The sequence below is a fragment of the Colias philodice genome, chromosome 11 (genome assembly GCF_061535455.1).
Source record: "Colias philodice isolate Cphi_HAF_F1 chromosome 11, ilColPhil1 Martin Lab GWU primary, whole genome shotgun sequence".
NCBI lineage: Eukaryota > Metazoa > Arthropoda > Insecta > Lepidoptera > Pieridae > Colias > Colias philodice.
The window spans coordinates 5,466,759-5,486,844 of record NC_143096.1 but is presented as its reverse complement, the minus strand read 5'-3'; the positions used below and the strand labels follow the sequence as shown (position 1 = coordinate 5,486,844).

General features: G+C 30.0%; 1 protein-coding gene and 1 long non-coding RNA gene across 6 annotated transcripts; one reads left to right on the top strand and one right to left on the bottom strand.

Annotated features, from left to right (window-relative positions):
• Positions 1–665: 665 nt before the first annotated feature.
• On the bottom strand, positions 666–19,602 carry LOC149484573 (pancreatic triacylglycerol lipase-like). Of its 5 annotated transcripts, XM_089700752.1 has the most exons (16): positions 19,363–19,602; positions 9,253–9,356; positions 5,836–5,990; positions 5,229–5,349; positions 4,820–4,967; positions 4,464–4,616; positions 4,098–4,187; positions 3,861–3,996; positions 3,307–3,537; positions 3,156–3,231; positions 2,743–2,879; positions 2,580–2,641; positions 2,402–2,478; positions 2,257–2,326; positions 1,903–2,027; positions 666–1,574 (listed from the first exon to the last, which is right to left on the bottom strand). In XM_089700752.1, the coding sequence occupies exons 2-16, from the start codon at positions 9,291–9,293 to the stop codon at positions 1,469–1,471; spliced, it is 1,728 nt and encodes a 575-aa protein (XP_089556878.1). In that variant the 5' UTR covers positions 9,294–9,356; positions 19,363–19,602; the 3' UTR covers positions 666–1,468. The 5 variants fall into 5 exon arrangements, with proteins under 5 accessions (XP_089556878.1, XP_089556881.1, XP_089556882.1 ...); XM_089700755.1 differs by lacking the exon at positions 9,253–9,356 and having other exon boundaries at positions 19,363–19,601; XM_089700756.1 differs by lacking the exon at positions 9,253–9,356 and having other exon boundaries at positions 19,418–19,601.
• LOC149484574 (uncharacterized) lies at positions 17,464–18,717 on the top strand. The gene is made up of 3 exons (XR_016316277.1): positions 17,464–17,797; positions 18,203–18,341; positions 18,589–18,717. It is a non-coding gene; the product is annotated as an uncharacterized LOC149484574 (long non-coding RNA).
• Positions 19,603–20,086: the final 484 nt, after the last annotated feature.

Below are 20,086 nucleotides of genomic sequence, written 5' to 3'. Positions count from 1 at the left end.
TAAACTTGATATAAACCACACATATCATCAAATTCATATTAATACCCAAAAGTGTAATAAATATGAAAGCATCTATTAAAAATATTAGTTTACTAATTATTTAATATAAGTATTAAAAAAGGATAATATAACACAAGTAATAAAGTTATTAGTTACTTATCTTTTAAGCGGACTCATGTTGATGTAATTTCACTTATTTCGATGACATTTTAATTGTTTTAAATAAAAAAATGCGTATGGCACCCATTTAACAACGAATAAAACGTCTTGCAATAAAAAAATTATGTCTGATGGATCTATCTAAAGGCAAAAGATTAAAAATTACGCGTTAAAAATGACTAAAGTTAAGTATAATATCTTCCTGTGTAGATAAGATAAGATGCGCACTAATAAACGCAACCACTACCGCCAGCCAGACAGCCCGGACTCTAACCGAAATAGCAAGAGAAACAGCATATCAAAAACCCAACTATACTAAAATGACTTTTTTTAAAACGTTGGTAGCTCCCGTACCATAGGCTTAGTTACCGCGGTGAAACAGCTCGTTCCACTGGGAATTTCCTTTGACCATGCGGGCGGGAAATTAGAGTAGATAATAGATATATTAGTATTAGTAAAATAACAATAGGTACGATTTTGATATACGTAATAAAATAACAACGATATAGGTATGGAAAACAGTTTTATTTTTAAAGATACATATTATTAAGTATGTGTCAGTGCATAATGGAGTGTTTGCAATTATTACTATTTACTTTTATATGAAAAAAAAAATCTTTGATATTCTGTACTCCAATGCACAATAAATAAAAAATAAGTATAATTTGTAAATCACTTATTTTTCATTTACTCTCATCCTTATCCTAATTATTATTTACAAAAGTATGTACATTTTTGTAGAATAGATACTCTAATTATTATTATTTAATGTTTACCTTCTAATTTTGTTTTCGATATAGAAATGTTATAAGACGAAAATAATTACCTACCAATTGTATTTTTATTAAGAAATTAATCTGGGTATCAATATTACTCGTTATTAAATGTATAAAATCGATTAAAAATCTGTTATTATCTGTTAAGCTAAGGCTAAGCTTAACATCCTCACGGATTTAGCCGTAGTACAGCTTTAGCCATATGAAGGTAAATTTACCATTTGTAGAGATATTTTTTCGAATTTGAAGGACAGATAAAAGATAACGGGCACTTACTTACCTAATTAAATAAATATTTCATGATCAAAAATTAAATTAAAATAGTTATAATATAATTACACATAGGTACAATAGTTACAATATAGTATTATTTACACGCCTTAAATTAATTTATAATTTAGATGGAGTCCAGTCCCTGTAATACAACAATCACTTAACGTTTTTCTTTTATCACAACCAAATTGCCTCTCCATTAAAGCTTTGTCAAGATAATTTTCACATCTAATACAATTAATTTTGATGTTATGGCACAGCTACCTGCTGCAGTTGTCATAGAAACTTGCAGAACCTCTGTTGGGGATTTCGGCAAATTCTCGTTTTGGTGTACACAGCTTGCTAGTGAAGTCTACATTACGCTTCCTGTAAAAAAGTAAATTGATTTTTGTTAGGTTAGGTACATATAATTAATACTTAGTAATATAAATCTGAAAAAGAGTTTGCTTGTTAGAGAGCGCTGTTTTAAGGAGCTACTGGACCTTACTGGACTTTTCAAAAATTATTTTACTGTTGAAAGGTAGGTTCGTTTCAGGGACGTGATCCCGGAGTGCTATTATAGGCTATTTATTATGTACCACAGACGAAGCCAGGGTGGACCGCTTGTAGAAGAATTAAGATAAAAATCTTGAAAAATAAACAATGGCTCTGCTGAAAACGACATTTTAAGTATTTAGTATTAAAAAAAGATTACCCTCTACTAGGAAGCTCCATTTGATCAACGATAACAGACTTCACATACAGCCGGTCATTACACCACAATATGCACAGAGATCGTGGTTCTAGTACATTCATATCGTACTCCCACGATAGCTCTACCTGGAAATAAAGATGTTTTTTATTAATACTTAAAATAAAGTAAGTATCTAGAGGTTTAGGCTATACTATAATATATGTACTTTTGATATCTATGTTTGGCAGTGCAAACGCGAAGTTTTGATATTTGTATTTAAATTGATTCTGGTATTTTTAGATGTAAAAAAAAACAGTTTTGTATAAACAATATCAATGGTGCTGAAACATTTAATATTAAAAAATATGTACTTACTTTTCGAACTTTGCCGCCTAAATCCATAGGATGTGTTACAACAATGGTATATGAAGTGCCGTGCTCCAATCTATAACAGAGGACTTTATGAAAACATTTGCCCATACTAAATTTTAATTAAAATATTATAATAACTATGCCTTACTTGACGTAATTGCTAGGTGTAAGATCCATTCCTCTGATCACACCTTTATCTGATAATAAAGTCACTTTCAAAAATCCCTGTAAAAGAGAAGATATGTTTGATAACAATAAAAATAAAAACGTAAACGGGTATTTAGTAGAACTAATTATAATATATGTATTTATTTGCATGTACCTACCTGAACCCACGATTCAGCGCCTTTAGGATTGGCCAAATGTATGGAGATTTTGTAGTGCCTTTCTGTAAAATATAAATTTAAATTAAAAAATAGTATAAGTTACGATATCTATATGTACAATATATGAAATACTTATTTGCCAGTATCGAGATGTAATGCTTACGACAGTATGGTTGTTCCTTGCCGGTGTTCAGGAAATATTTCGCGCCAATTGTTTCTTGTTCCTCAGAAGGATAAACTTCATTTTCAGTTTGATTGTTCTTGTTTGTGATTAGTCCAGGTGAGCTATCTGCATGGAATCTGCAAATAACGGTACATAAAGTATTTCTTCGTAGCAGCGTCTCAATTCTTTGGTCCGACTTACAAACAAAATGATTTTGTTTAGAAGGATGCATAAGGATGCATAAAATATTTTTATCTTCAAATATTAAATTATTCAGATATTTTAATTTTATTACTTGTATCGTAAATATGATGCTGTGAACTGTAAGGTACAATATATTATGCATATATCTAATTCGCAACTATAATAAAAATTCTACTTGTTAAAATAACTGTTTGTATAATACGACATACCCCATTATTGCGCAGCCGTGTCCACAGTGAAAGCATTTGCCATCAAGAAAATGTTGATATGACGGACATTGATGACCTAAAATATAGTTTACAAGATCATGAATACTTGAGATATCATTTATATCACAAATTAGGAGTTTTCATATTTTACCTATATATGGACATTTCCCATTGATTGATTCAGTAAAGAGCTTAATAGCCCGGACGTGATTGCAGGCTACGAGGACGCGAGAAGCCTCTTCAAGTCCTTGTTTGACCAAAGTGAGAGGTATCAAGGGTCCCTCAGTTATATCACAACCGGGTTGTTCCTTTCCATTGTTTGGATAGAAATCCAGATGTCCAACTGGTTGCGACATTCCATATCCTGCCATAAACACAAAATCTGTCGCACGCGTGGAATAAACACGTCGGATGATTAGTTAGAGCAATATATAAATAAAATATATAATACTATACATAAATATGTATATACAATGGAGGATGACCTACGAGCAAAATAGCACACATATTTACACATAGATAATATACATAAATATGTTAATTTGTTAGTAGAAAATAGCAAGGAAGCTCTTATAAAATATTATATCACGTTATCTAACTATTTGATGAATTTGTATGAGTGTTATATAGTGCAGGTTAAAAAGCGTATATATATTGTGTTATTTAACATGTGAAGGTTTATATCATAATATTATAAGTAGTTACCTAAAAGGAATATGCTTTTTCCATCTGTATGTATGACGTCGACTAGTTGCGCGTCAGTTGGATCGAGGCGCACATGGGTAGGCATTCCTTGAAAGTAAGGTTCAGCAGGATCGAGTCCTGTAATTCTTCCTAAATCCTAATAACAAAGAAGCTAAATCAAGGACAATATGATGTATGTGATAGTTTTTTTCTCGAGTAAGTAACAAACATGTTTCTGCTGTAGTATTATCTATATACCTGTATTCTTTCGCCTGCGTAACCAGCGGTATGAGCTCCCAATGAGTGTCCAATAATATGTACATCAAGAGGATTGAGACCATGTTCCTTCTGTAAAATGAAATTTCATATTTATTTTAGGTATATACAGTAGGTAAGTACATAACACAGGTATTTCACATACAAAATAGTACTTTCACTCCACTTTCTACATTTTTACGTTGATCTTTATAATTTTTAAATATTTATTAAGCGATTTCACATTGCATTTTGAATTGACAAATATTAACATTTACTTACAATAATTAAGTACATATTTAATTTTAATATGAAACGCAAAGTGTTACCTTGTTTAAGACTATGTATCAATACAGTAGTGGAATATACCTGCAATGTGTTGACAAAATGCGCCACTTCAAGACCAACCAATCGAGTATTGGCTGTAGCTTGGGTGTAGAGCGGAAGACTCCCGCCAGCCCAGTCTACTACGATGACGTTAAAATCTCCAGCTTTTACTAATTCATCCTTCATTTCGCTGACCTAAAATATATATTAATTATGTATTACGAAAAATAATAAAGTAGCCTCCTCTTTTCAACTTGACTTCTTAAAAAAACTTTCTATTTTGATTACATACACACGAAACAGTTATGTTTTTTACGTTACTATGATAATATAATTATATAAATGCTAATTTCAAATCGTGTATCGTATACTCGTAATTTTTTTTCTTCTTGTCTTACCCAGTTTGATAAAGGTGTGTCGATAAAGCCGTGTATAATCATCTTAGTTAGACGTCGAGGACTAAAGTTTGACTTTATTATTGTTTTATTAACATTGACATTTAACAGTTGTCCATCCGTTGGGTTCTTTTTGGAGTATAAGATGAACCTGGAATAAATAGATTAGATTTCTGTTAGAGAGTAGTCGTGGCGAGTATTAGATAAGAATATTGGTTAAGTTAAATGGAATCCAGCTTTATAGACCTTAATCAGGCATTTGTTAATTCTATGCAAAAACCTTAAAATACTAGTGTAGGTTCAGTGTCCTTCAAGACACAGGGTTCATTATATTAGTTGAGTTTTCAGTTATATAACTATTGTAGATGGTAGGGTGTTTTAGGTACCTAATTCTTCAAAAGAATAAACTTACCTGGTATTAATTACTACTCTCGGTAGAGGAAATACGTTAAAAGGCCGGTGAATAAGGTGGTACCAGCTGCGGGTGATGTTGAGACAACCCAGTTCATCATAACATCGCGTTTCGTTCTCAACTGTGGCATCGGGGAAAAATAGTAAATAAACAACAAATAACAAACGAATATTACGAACTGAAATGATCGTAAAGTAGACAATAGACAATTAAATCAACAATATTATAGACAGCTGTTATAGGTACATGTTGTATCTTCATCTATTAATTTCAAGTCTTTTAGTTATACTATGTGTTAAAATTCACTGTAATCATGTGTCTACGGGAAGAAATACTGGTTTGCCAGACTTTGTTTACTTAGTAGGTCGAGGTAAAAGACCTGTAGAAAGTGCATTTTTAATTTCGATATATTAAATATTAATATTAAAGAGATTGGATGAATTATTATAAATATTCAATATGCGATAAATACAATAATTATCGTATTATGAAAAATCCATAAAAAGGCTTTATGTATGTGTTAATATTACAACATGTAAAATCTCTTGCAATAAATATTAACGATCAATTGCATCTGCATCATTTGAAATACAGTTACATAACTAACAGGGTAGCCAAGGTATGTTGACTTCTATGCGGTCTGAGCGAGCCCAGTTGAAGGGGTCAAGGATTCCTCCGAAAGCAGGTTGTAATCCCAACAGTATGCACCACAGCATCACTCGGAGATGCCTGTCAGTCAAGTGTAGCCTCCGCATGGTATATCTAAAATAAAATGAGTGATGTAGTAGTAAAAATCATTCGAACTTATATCTAAAAAATATGAATATGATAAGCAAGCATGAGCGATCGTAATAACATTTGTGCACATACACTGAAAAAATATCATGTCAATATATGCTAAATTTATGTTAATGTTACAATATTTGTAAATAATGAAATTGGGATGCTATTTTCCTGGTATCGGTTTTCTAAATTTGTGTGAGTAAATAGCATATGTTTATTATTTTAGCGATTGTGATAATTATTAAATAACATATCGATGGAATATTATACTTCTTCATATTATCTCGTATTTCAATTACTGTGAATGTGATTGTGACGTGTGAGATCTTAACTAAATTTTTATCTTACAAAACTTTATCGTCTAACGTCGTCTAAATATGAGATCAATGCACTAGGTACATAGTTGCAAGTTTATAACAAAAGAAAACGCAATACAAACTCAAGTCACGACTAAATGATTTGTTGCAATTAAATTGAACAATTTGAAAACATTGAAATTATTAAGGATTGCGTAAATTTTATTAATGACTGCAATTTGTTTATCAACCGATAGACCGATTTAACTATTATACAACCGACGAGTTATGAGTTAATAGAGCATGCCCGATACATCTATGTACGATAATACTAAAATCAGGAATTTCCGCTTCAGAATTAGTTCATAACATTTATAATAATACATTGACGCTAATTGACAATACATATTTTCATCTGTAATAATGGATGATATTTAAACTTCAGCAAACTTTTTTTCTAAAGAGTAAGAAATTTTTAAATTAAAGAAAAAGTCATATCTTACGGTAAGGTTGGATAAATTATATTTATACTATATCGATATCGGAGTCATATTTTGCAAATGTTAAATAAATTCATTTTGACCAACTGTATTATCCATGTTAATTAAGTGACGACAAAAACTTTCGTTCAAACAATAATTGAGTACTCTAGTGATGGCACCGATGACATCAATGCCCCTGTTGTCTAAGTTTTCTAGAATTTGTTCAGCTTGTTAGAATTTACCACGCTTTTAGTACTTAACGTTTAAGAAAGTATCGGTTATTGTGTGTAGTTATCTTGCTTCTTATTCTTTACTTTCTCCTAGACTAGTGTCTAATTATTAATTTGATAAACTTTTGTATATTACCAGTCAAATTATAAACCACAATAGAACAAATATAAAATTGATTTACGTAATATTCAAATGAAAGTGGCTTGCTTGCGAGTTGCGTGCCTAAATAGCTTCTCAATTTATTTCATTACCAAATTTTGATTAGGATGGACTGTGGCTACAGCAACAAAGGTTACGAGAAGGTCACGACAATGCAAAACCATAACATTGTAAAGCGACCGCGAGCGAGTCTGAATTAATTAATTATTTCGAAAGCGACAATGCATATTATAACAGTTGATATTAATTCATGATATAATTCACTTTCACTTTAATATTGTTTCAGATGATTCTTTCCTTGATTAAATCTTCGATCAGATAGTCTGATGAATTCTTACCGCGTGGTCGCTTTGAAAAAAATACTCTGATTATATATTACCTATAATCTTATTATTATTATGCATTACGGAAGTGTTTCCTATATGATGCAATGTTGATGGTCTGATATAATGCAAGAATAGGGAAACTGCGGTTATGCGATAGGTCAGTAATGATAGTTCGATTCGTTTATTCGCCCGAGGTTTTATTGCATGCAATACGTATGAAACATATTTTTTACACACTTATTTAGTTTTAATAATTATGGCGATACGATTTGTATAAACATAAAAACCCCCGGAAATAAAGATAAATAAGAAAACACCATTTTAAAGTTAGATATAAGGGTTTTCTATATGAAATCCTATCGCATTACCAATATGTTAGCGATGTTCATTATTTCACGTAGGTATATTCATACAAAATTTATGCTTTTATTTACCTTATTGAAATGTATCTATGCAAATTTTATTCTCAGACCAAATTGGCTACTTTGGTAACACTTGTAATTACAAATTATATAACTGTAAACAATTAGTAAACATACCAATTTGAAACAAGAAATATTGATTTTCAATAGAGAGATCATGAAAGCAAATAGTCAAGACTTTCTAACCAATAAATGGAAGATACAGTAGCACCTCTATAAGTCGAATATCAAGGGAGACGCCAAAAAATTCGAGTTATAGAGTTTTCAACTTAAGGAGGATTTCGACTTAGGCGGATTTTAAAGAGAGAGAATAAAGAGTTTGAGGTTTATTCTTATAAATTTTGAGTTAGAGAGGTAAAGTACATTAAAATTCAACTTGCAGAGGTGACAAACATGTTTTTATTTATTATAAATCAACATTATTTCAAATCATTTAAAAAAATAAAAAATATGGCATTAAAAAAGTCAGTATTTTTTTTGCTTTATATAATTTGGTTGTTCTCTAGCATTGTCTAATCTACTTATAAAGAACAGAAAATTCTTATTCTTCAGAGATACTGGTTTGCTCTATAAAATTTCGTAAGGTATTCAATGCGGTTCTTGCCTCTTTGATGGAAACGCATGGAGCGCATGTACTATTCACGTCTTCTATGTCATCTTTATCATTAGTATCGGTTTTCTGAGTTACTGAATCGATAATTTCGTCATCAGATACCTACTTAATGCAAACACGTGTTTACGTGAGTCATAAATTTATTATCGCATACTCCTAAAATGTTTTCTAAGAAACAATTATAGTGTACTGCACTGTCGGCAAGTTGTTAAAGTCCAAATGATCAAGTTATAAAGATTGTAAAATAAAATGTTGCCATGTTCGAGATACAGAGGTCAAATTTAATTTTTCGAGTTATAGAGTGAAAATATGTACCAAAATGGCTTGGAGGGACTCGGTGATCATTTCGACTAACAGAGGGCCAAAATTTCAAGTTACGGAGGTTTTCGGGTTTGAAGGGAAGGGAACAAGACATTTTTTCGAGATTTGGAGGTTTTTGACTTATCGAGGTTCGACTTAACGAGGTGCTACTGTATATATGTATTTACAGTAAAGTGCTTAAAATGCATGCTGCAAGAATACGTTGAGGTCAGATAACCGTATGCTATTCATACCGTAAGTGGTTATTGAGTGTAAGTCTAACAACCAGACTGGGTCACAGATAGCCTAGAATGTAAAGTGTGCAATAAAGCCCTTCGACGTTACCGGTTCGATTTCTCATTTGTTAATGCGAAATGCGTGTTAGAAAATAATAAGGTAATAAAAATAGTACATAAGGATCGCTGCATTTATAGTCCAACCCATCGAGTGCATGCAGCAAAGCAGTCAGAATCTTGGCTTGGATAGATGTTCAGGAAGTATTTCTGGGTTGCAGATCTATAAAATCAGAAAAATATTCATAAAAACCACACATTTAGAAGCACAGAGGAACATATACAATCACCTTGAAGTTATGTAGGTACTAAACACACTATTGAATTTGCCAATATAAATAAAATGTAGGATTTACTTTGCATTTTAACGGCAGATCGTAAAATTGTCTGTTGACATAAATCCAACACAATTCGATGTTATAGATCACATTTGTAAAATAGTATATTTTATGTTATAAATAACTTATAAATAAATGTCAAAAGAAAAATAATCTTTTATTATGTTAATACGAATTATACCTAACATTATTAAATTTATAAATAATGGATGTTACACATTATTCCTTACAAATTTGTAAAATGATGTATCATTTACATATTAGGAGAGGTCAAACCTATAATTATATAAGAAAGGTTTATTAAATTTATAAACGTAGGCATTTCTGTCTGGCCTTCTTTGACTACTGGTTAACCTACATTTTCTTTTAAGGTCATTCGAGATTGAAAGATTAAAAATACCATTTATAAAAAATTAAAGTCATATTAGTGTTTACAATGTGATTAAAATATGTCAAAACAAATGTTTAAGAACACTCATTATATTTTTCAATGTTTTAGAATGGAACAAACATCAAAAGCTCATTACGCATTCCTTGTGTTTTGCATATAAATAGATGTGTTTTCGAAAAATGCTTCTAAGGCCTTGTTAAATGTTTGAGTTTGTATTATTCATGACATTCGTTGATGATGTTTCGCTAATTAAACTAGTTTATCCAATTGTTTTCTATTTTTTTAATCTCAATCAATCTGTTAATTTAATCTTAATTATGTTAATGAAAATCAAAATGTTTGTAACTACATTGACGCTAGAACTAACGGATTATTGGAGTAGTTAAATATGATTATAATAGTAAATCATAACAAGCAATACCTTTAATACATTTTATGTGTTTGATAAAAGATTATATTTATATTAACAAGTATGTTGCACGTGATTAAATGTTTATTCCCAGTAGTAGAGGCAGTGATCACAAACCTTTAATTAGTTACAATGTATAAGTTATTTTTGAAGTAAGATCAAAATTCTTATACAATAGAGTATAATAGATAAATAAATCTATGATTTTTATTGCGCTTGCAGACTTTATTATCATCAAATTTGTTGCAGCAGCCATAACAATAAATAACACGCAACAAATAAAAGTAGCATGTCATGCAATACTTTTGATGTTGTATATTTGTAAATACCGATTAACTATAAGGAATTAAACCTTGACAAGTATTACGAAAATTATGTATTCAATCGATAAAAGTCATAATGGACATCATCCTTTCTCTTCTAGTCTCATGGTCAAATCTTTATTTGTAATTTTGTAGTGCGACCATTGACCTTTATGGCCGAATAAACTTCGAAAAAAGTGGGTAAATGTGACTGGTAGGAGTAAATATCGGAGTGTCTCGCAGGTCAACTTTCCCTGCATTTCTTAATTAAAGTTATGAGCATTATCAAGTCAATATACTTACTATTCGTGGTTAATCAAATTTCTAACAGAAACTAATAACTTCGACTCGACTGATTTTAGTTTCGAATTCACAGCCAAGTTTTTTTACATCAAATAAATAACAGCTTTTCTGCAATTTTATAATGTTAACCAAAAAAGTAATTGATAAAATAAAACAAAATGTTTACGTAAAATCTATTTCTTTATGCACATAGAGTCGACGAGTGAAAGAGTTCAACGCGTTGGTATACGCTATGCAAGGGTTATCATTTTTTCAAAGACAATAAAGTTATTAAAGGTATTAAAACTAAAATTTAAGGATACTCCTACATAAAGATATTGCTAAATAAAGTACTGTAACGCAGATGCATCGTTAGATTTTAAATTATTTTATTCGATTTACTATCTGTATAAATCTAAATCTATGTTTCTTTTTAAATTATTGTTACATATATAATTTATTTAATCATATACTAGCAGTTAAATGTCTTAATTAATAAAATAAATATGATATATATCTCTATTGGCAGCCCTAGCAGTTACACACATTCTTTCTAGAATCAGATATGTTACATAAACACAATTAATATTATTTTTCCTATTTATATAAAATAGATTATAATTGAATTAAGTGAATGAGGTGCAAATTTAACAAAAAAATTATAAAACTGAATTATGTAATAGATAGATCAGCGTAGCAAATTGAGATGAAAAAAGGTCTATTATAATTTTTAACAAAAAACACTATTGAACTACAAATTTAATGGAAAAAAATATACAACATGGACAAATTTAATCGTTTCTTTATAACCGAAATGAGGTTTCAGAAACCCATCTTTTTAAATGTACTTTTTTTCAACTTTACTTTTTTGTTATGTAGATTGTAGAGATCTTAGAGTATGTAGAGATATTAAGATTAAGGCTATCCAATAATATTTGACTAATTTCTAAATACACATAGTATTTTCATTTATTCATTGTTAAAGTATAATCTAATCTAAATACAAGATAAGAAGTATAATATATGTGGGAGAAATCCCGAACTCGACTATAGTGACCCGATTCGAGTGGATGAAGCGAAAGTGGTAGGACTGGTTCGTGAAAGGTGTCCAATTCGATCGACCAACCTGTATCTATCTATTATGTACAACATAATTCGATTGTTTTATATGGAGTGTAATTACTACTAGTTGTGTATAAATTATATGCTTTATATGCGAAAACTATTATGTAAACATCGATTTAATTTTTATTCGACAAAACATATTTTAGACTATAGAAATAGCATTCAGAGCACGATAATTTCCTTATCTTTATATGATATTTTTATTTTAAAAGGCCAAAATTGCGTCATAAGCTTAATTTTCATAAATCTATAAGTCATTTCAGCATGTGACTTTTAAGCTGTTTGTAAAAGTAGATTATATAAGGAAGTGATTCTTGTGATCTCGATTAACATTATTCTGCGTAGATCTTAGAAATATTATTTGCTCTCATGAAGATGCTATCAAAGTTGGAGATGTACGTGGTCTTAATACAAACATTCTAGGTCGTGTCCCATTAAATAAGGTATTCTTATTGTTGTGTAAAAGTGAAATTATTAAAAATACTTTTGTGTATAGCAAAAAAATGTTTATTTAATATAATTATTTTATGTGATTGAGTAATGTCATGTTCTTTGTCACTAATCAAAGCTTTGGCTGTGTTTAATTGTTTTGTTATAACCACACGTAGCTTATTAGTTTTTAACTAAGATAACTTAACTAAGAGAAGACAGTTACAGCAAAGCACGAATGAATGATTTAGAATCTTTCTTGATGCATTTTCCATAAATAATTATAAACAATACTTCATAGTTCATACTAAGTTAACTGCAGCTTTCCCTATGCTTGTCAAAGCGGTCATTGTCAAGAACGACCACCTGCTTCAAATTTGTTTTAAAATAATTCTGTAAATTTTATTATATTTATTTTAATTTTATCATGTTATGTAGAGTATCAAATAAAGTGTTCGAATATTAGGTTTGATAAAAAAATAATTCATTAATTTAATTTAAAAATTTACCACCTCATTTTGAAAGCTACAATATGTACTGTAATGTAATATAATATACCTACCCATTACTAAAGATACAACTTAAATATTATCACAATATTTCCGAAAGTCAAATACAATTATTATCGAAATTTACATAGAGTTCATTACAATAGAATAAATACTAAAGTAGATTTTAAATGTCACACACTAATCCTTTCTAGGTATTATATTTAACTTGATTATGTGCTCGATGTATTTGTACAGTTCAATATTTACTATAGGTTGACACTGATTTTGTAGATATATTAAAAAAATCCTTGACATGTTCTATTGAACCAGCCATAGGTTAAAATCTAACCAATTATTTGAAGGTTGAAATAATAGATTTGATTTTAGCTCAACTAACCTTTTTAATATGGATTTATACGTTTTTACAGAACGTTGAATATACGTGAATAACGTGATATCAGAGCGTTATCCTTGCATCATTAAAACGTATTTTAATTTTTTTTTTTACATACGTTCTCAAAAAACTAATGCGATTCTTAACTTGTACTATATTTTAACATCATCTTGAATAGTAATTTTATAGCATTGTCTATCATAAAATATATAATCTAGCAATCGTTTTGCTTACTGATGAATCTAATATTTTTTATGGTCCATTGGCTACAATACAAACGTTCTAGTATTAACTTCCTCGGTTGCGATGGAACGTTACATTATGTGAATACATATGTAACATAGTTTATGTTTTGAAATGCCTTCAAACCACATAGGATCTTTAAGGATTCCTATTGTAGTATTTATTGTTACTGTTTTTTTTGTAATATCTACTTGTCAAGTATGTAAAAATAAGCCAGTGTAGAAGGAGTTAATTAATGTATGATATAATTATAAGTTGATAAACGTCTCATGTCTAACTTTTATACGAAAGTAAGTAGGTACATATTTTAATATCTTTGTAGCTGTGATTAAACGAAAGTGTTCTCTCTCAAGTCTCAGTGCTCAGGGCGAGTTCGATTTACCTCGACTAGCGATGTATTGAGTTACATAGATACTTACTAAATGAAAGTTATTAGAAAATTATTGGGTGCAATAACACTTCAGGTATTAAGCTAGATAACCAGTTATAGTTATAGTCTGAATAACGTAACTAACAATACGTTATAGTTAGAGTTTTTGTTACTTTAGTTAGCGTAGGTACTTATTAATGATACTCAGCAATCGTTGAAGTTTAGATTGTTAATTTTATATCATAGAACTAGCAACCTTGTACCTTAAATAAGTTTGTAGACACATAAGTATCTTCTTATTTCTGGTTGGTTGATTAAATTTTGTAAGAATATTTATCATTTTCTCAATACTAACATATCATTTCATAGAGCCAATCAAGCGCTATGTGAAATTAATATTGTTTATTGTGAAATGATCAGCAGCCATTGTGTAAACTATATCTATCGATACCGTGGTAAACCTATTGCAAGACAAAGTCATTGATTTTTTAATGCTTGTTCGTTATGCTCTAATAAATGTAGCGTCAGGCCTAGAAACATCTTTTTTCTTTACACTACTTACTAATTATTGATAAAATAATTGCCAGTGATTGACATCATCGGCAAAGCCGGTTAATTTATATGTTCGAATTTAAAATAAGTTTTAATTAAAAATAACTATGATGTTGTGGCTCGAAATATTTTTTTTTGTCTCTTTAATAATTCTTGACTCATATGTTGTAGTGTTATTTTATATTTCTATCTGACCTAACCTGCCTCTGTGTCTTTTAAATAACTAATTCCGATGTGATCACTGATATTGATTTTCACTCATAAATAAACTAAAAGTCAAAAAAAATCCAAGTCAATCGACACGTTTTCTATTAAAAATAAATGACATCTTGACCGATTGCGAGTACCTAAATCAAACGATTGCATACACATTGCAGCCCGCAATCATTAAATTCTTTTAGCTATCGTGTTTGTATATGTAAATGTTTGTTTACATTTAATACTGTTACACAAGAAATATCACAGGTACATGACAATTGCTTAATTTACGGGCACCGTTACAAGCTTGCAAGTCAATAGACTTCCTATGTTGTTATACTATATGACATGCATGTACATCGTTAGAAATGTGTCATTAAGTCTTTGTTGGCGATATTATGGTATAATAGTTTAGGAGCGCCGAACTAGAACTCACACGACGTAACTGTTATGTCACGAAGTTACCTGTACATTGAGGTCAGCAGTCGGTCGGTAGTGTGGTCATTAGGCCACTATTTTGAGGTCTTGTCAACACAATGAAGTTTAATTGAAAACGGGAATGGTCTTCCTCATAATAAACATCTTTAATGTTTGTATTCATATATATCATGAGCAGGCTGGTGATTCCGGATTGTCTTTCAAATATATGTGCCTACAATACATATAGTATGTGGCTGTTGGTTAATATTATGTATTTAAGAATAAATAAAAAAGTAAGTAGGTACCTACAATAATTGCAGTGTATGTATAATATTTCCAGCAAAAAGTAAAATTTTGATATCTTAGAGGCTTAGATACTTATTAAAATTATTTAAGTGAGTAATAATATTTAAGTGATACTTATTAAAAGTTTTTAAGTGTATTTAACGCTTTCTGACTGTTTCACCTGAAAGCGATGTTAGAACCTAAAAATAAATTCGTATAAACATAATGCTAAATTATTACACCGGACAAATACCGTGACACCGTCAATTGTTTTATTTTTAAAACAAACAAAAGACGGTTTGGTAGCGAGATAGCAGTAAAATATAATGTGATATTGTTCTATGAAGTATTGCTTAAATGCGTTGCAATGGTTGCGAATCTGATGGTATATAATTACGTATATTTAGTGCTCGCTACGGTAAAGTGGAAGGTCAAAAATAATAAACGATAAGCATTAACATTGGCCACCTCCTTGGTACAGTGGTTGACATGTGAGCGTAGAATCAAGGGGTCCTGGGTTTGATTCCCGGTGGAGACGAAGGAAAAATCTGCCCCTTACCACTTGGGGACACGGGACTTCACATTTTTTTTAACATTTATACAAAGTAGAGTTTCGCAAATCTAATGTCCCTACCTTGGCTAGTTATTCTATTCAAATGTATTCACTTTTCAGTGTTATCATTGCCCTTATACGTTATGTTTCATTATCATATATCAAAAATATGACTAGATAATATATATTGCAATAAATGGAATAATTATTTAAATCTGTACCCATCAGCTAAAACGTCTATAAATTATTTTTACTATCAAAATTATGTATTGAGGTGAGTGCAATATAGTTTAATAATCTTCGGTGAAGAGGTTTAACATTTTGATAGATTTGTGGCTTTAAAAATATTATAATTTTTATTGTATTCTTGTATACTTTCACATGGTTTATTTTGCACGACTTGGGAAAAAATTGGTAAACTTGAAAACTGACACTGAATAAATTATTATATTAATTGAATGAAGCAAGTTGAGGTTACTAATATTATAAAACATTGTTTACCTTCAGTGTTATACCTTTCCAATTGGCTTAGTGATATAAAATCATAATTTATAACATTCCATTTGAGGCAGCCTTCCCGTATGAAATTGTTCATACGTAGAGTTATTGCATAATCATACATAATTTACATAATTATATTTTACGATTTTTTAATGATGATAATGTTTGTATTATTAATGTTGTTTTGTAAATTTTAAGTGATAGTGAAAATTTGAGTATCATAAACCTTTACACTGTACTTTACACTTACAATATTTATGTATCATGAATTTATGCAAATGCATATTAAATGAAAAAATAATAAATATATAACGCAAATCATCAAATAAATATAAAAATTATTTTAGCAATTCTAAGAATGTTTTTTAACCAAATCGTTATTGTATGTCTAAATATTATGTGGAAACTATAAGTTTAGGCTGCGTTTATTTGAGTGAATAAATAAATTTATTATTTTTATTACAAAGCAGCTTTACATATTATACGCGTATCCATGAGTTGCTATGTCGTATCGTGCTTTGATTTCTTTAACGTTTTCACCACAGTTTTCACAATTATTTTTAACAGAGGTCGAATAATAACGAAAGCTAATAAGCGTAATTATCTCATCAATAATATCTGATTATAAAATGTATAAAATCTGCAATTCATTCTTCTCATATAATTATATATATTCTTTCTTTAATAATAACAAACTAACAACAATTTAATGCGTAAAGTTTAGTAAAAATTCTTAACACGAATGTGCAGTATAAATAAATTGTTTCCTTGTTGCTTTCACACATAATAAATGGGAGAGTCGAAGATAATTGTGGTCTTACAAGTTTTCCTTGTATTGATAATGTGGACTCTGGGAAATTAAAGAAAACACAGAGAGCATCAAACTTTAAGTGCTAGTACAAAAAACTAGTAACATACATAATAGAGTGTACAAAGGCGAATTAAAAGTTCTTATGAGATGGATTCATTACCAAGAACTACAGATTCTTTCATTGGAACAATCTTCTATGAAGGTACCTTCCATATTAAATACATAGTAAGGTTATAACAACATCAAATGTATCTATTTATTTCTTTATATTAAAAAATTTATTACGAACTACCACAAAATTGTATTTAGATAAATATTTTGTCACAAGTGTGTGTTTTTTATTATAATATTATCTAGGAGAGATATTGTGAATGTTAGATATATTTGAATGATCAAGTAACCCCTTACGTCTCTACCATTTTCTAAGCTGTGCAAAAATTATATACTTGAATGTATAAGGAGGATAAATTGTAGCCCGGGGAAGTACTAGGACCACTTTACCAGTTGGATTCAACTATAAAGCTGAGGCAATAAATGCTTAAGCCGGGATGACACAACTCGACTGTGCGGGTGAACTGGTTTTTATGCTACATGCGTTAAAATATTTTATTAATACCAACATTTATAGTCTGGAATTGAATTTCTTTTGAAGAATATTTATTATAGACTATACTAATATTATAAAGAGGAAAGGTTTGTATGTATGTATAGTTTTCACGCATAAACTACTGGACCGATTTTGATAAAATTTGGCACAGATAATCTTTAGACCCTGAGAAAGAACATAGGCTACTTTTTATTGCGAAATATGTACCACGAGCGAAGCCGGGGCGGACCGCTAGTTTACAATAAAAATACACCATTTTAAAATTATGTATTTATAACAGGTTTTGCTATAATACCTTCAAATAATAACGTACGTTCATGCGTTTAAATATATTTGGCTGAATTTATTGTTATTTTTTTTTATTTAAGAAGGTTCTAGTGATTAGAAAGCGATGCGTGCTGTAAATCTATGAGCAGTTCGTTACAAGGAGGAACCCGCTTGCCTAACACATTGCACGTGCACGGCTTTCAGAGTGGAGGACCAAGGCTTCGAGACAATATGTATTGGGTAACACTAATCGTGATATTGATCGAAACATTTAATTGCTAGGTCGGATAGATAAAATTACATTAAAGCGTAATTTTTAATAAATATCTATTTACGTTTCAACACAACTAAATTGAGACTATTGGATGTGATTACTTTAAGAATTTTGCATCATAATTATAATAGACGAAGTGTAAATTATATATATATCTTAAAATATTTAAGATTTAATCATAATTTTAAAGTATTACGCTGCATATAATTGCAGTTTGCAGTGAGGCATGCATCGATGGCCGCAGTTACGTTACAATCGCAAAATAAAGTTAGTTACGAACTCGGAAGTGTTTCCTTGAATTATCCATTTCCATTTTCGAGAAAATTTTAATAACAAACGCTTAACACGTAAGGCACGCAATTATTCTCTCATATTATTGTAACCATTTGCGAACAATTATCGTCGTAATTTAAGTGATGTAATGGTTGTTAAAGCTAACTTTAATAATCTCCTCGGATGATTGTTAGTGCTTTTTACTAACACTTTATTTAAGATTAATTGCTTTGCAAATCTGTAATAGTGTGTTTAAATTAAAAGTGCGCCAGTTATGTATTAAGCTTATTTAACAGTACTATATTAATTTATGTTCCAATCTGATTTCGAATGATTTAAATGATTACTTAAGTAAGAATTAAAAAAATAAAGGTGAGTAATTGTTTTTCTTGAATAAATTATACTTTTTAACTTTGTTTTAGTTAGGTAAAGGTGTAGGTATTACAGAAATAGGTATAAGCCAAGGCAATTTTGTATAAATTGAGGTATTTCGTTAAAATTGTACAATAATTAGTATTGGCAGCAATAGATGTCTCACTTGAATAGCAAAGGTCGTATAATTATTTACTTGATGAAGAAAGAATTACCTCATATGGTTAACATACATTGCCGGCTGCGTGCTTCTAGAACGCATACTTATTACATGTTTCAGTTGCCTTTAAAAGTGCCCTACATAACATAATGCTTGATTTATTGTACATATTTTAAACTCACCGAAATATAAAACAGCTGTTTTGACACACTAGCAGTTACTTGTCTAGTAACTCACATAAACAAACACGACAGGATAATAGTGTTCTATTAGCTGTTATAAAACTGATTTTATAATATCTAAATATGTATCGGTAGGGCTGAATGTACACTTTGAATGGGAATTGCTTTAAATGGAATCACGTAATTTCGGAACGTTTTCAAGTGTTGTAAGAGTCCGCGTGCGCTGCGCGGGAAAGTTTTAAGTTAACTGCCTTAGTGCTTGCTGCTGGTTAGTGGTTTGTCTCCACTCTTGTTTATCGTTCGGTTGCGACGCCGACGGTCGATGCCATCACTGTTACAAGAAAAGTTGGGCACTAGATTTAGCTTTCATATTTTGTAAGCTGAACACTAGTGTTAGCTTTCAAAATTTGTCTTTGTTTCTTTAGGTAATCATCTGTTTAGTAACATTGCAGGAAGATTTGTGATTAAGTAAATTGAGGCAATTTTAAAATTGTTTCTCAAAACGTATTGTTCTGAGTTTTGTTTTTTTGTTATATTTAATTTAACAGGTTTGACTCTAGATACGTAATACAAATTGAATGAAAGTAAAACATTAACCTAACATAGAGTTTAATGTGTACTATTATAAATATGTAAACTAATATAAACATAGAGTTTAATGAATATTATTCCGTAGGTTGCGTAAACATATTCAACATTTTGTTTCATGAATTAAAGACAAAAG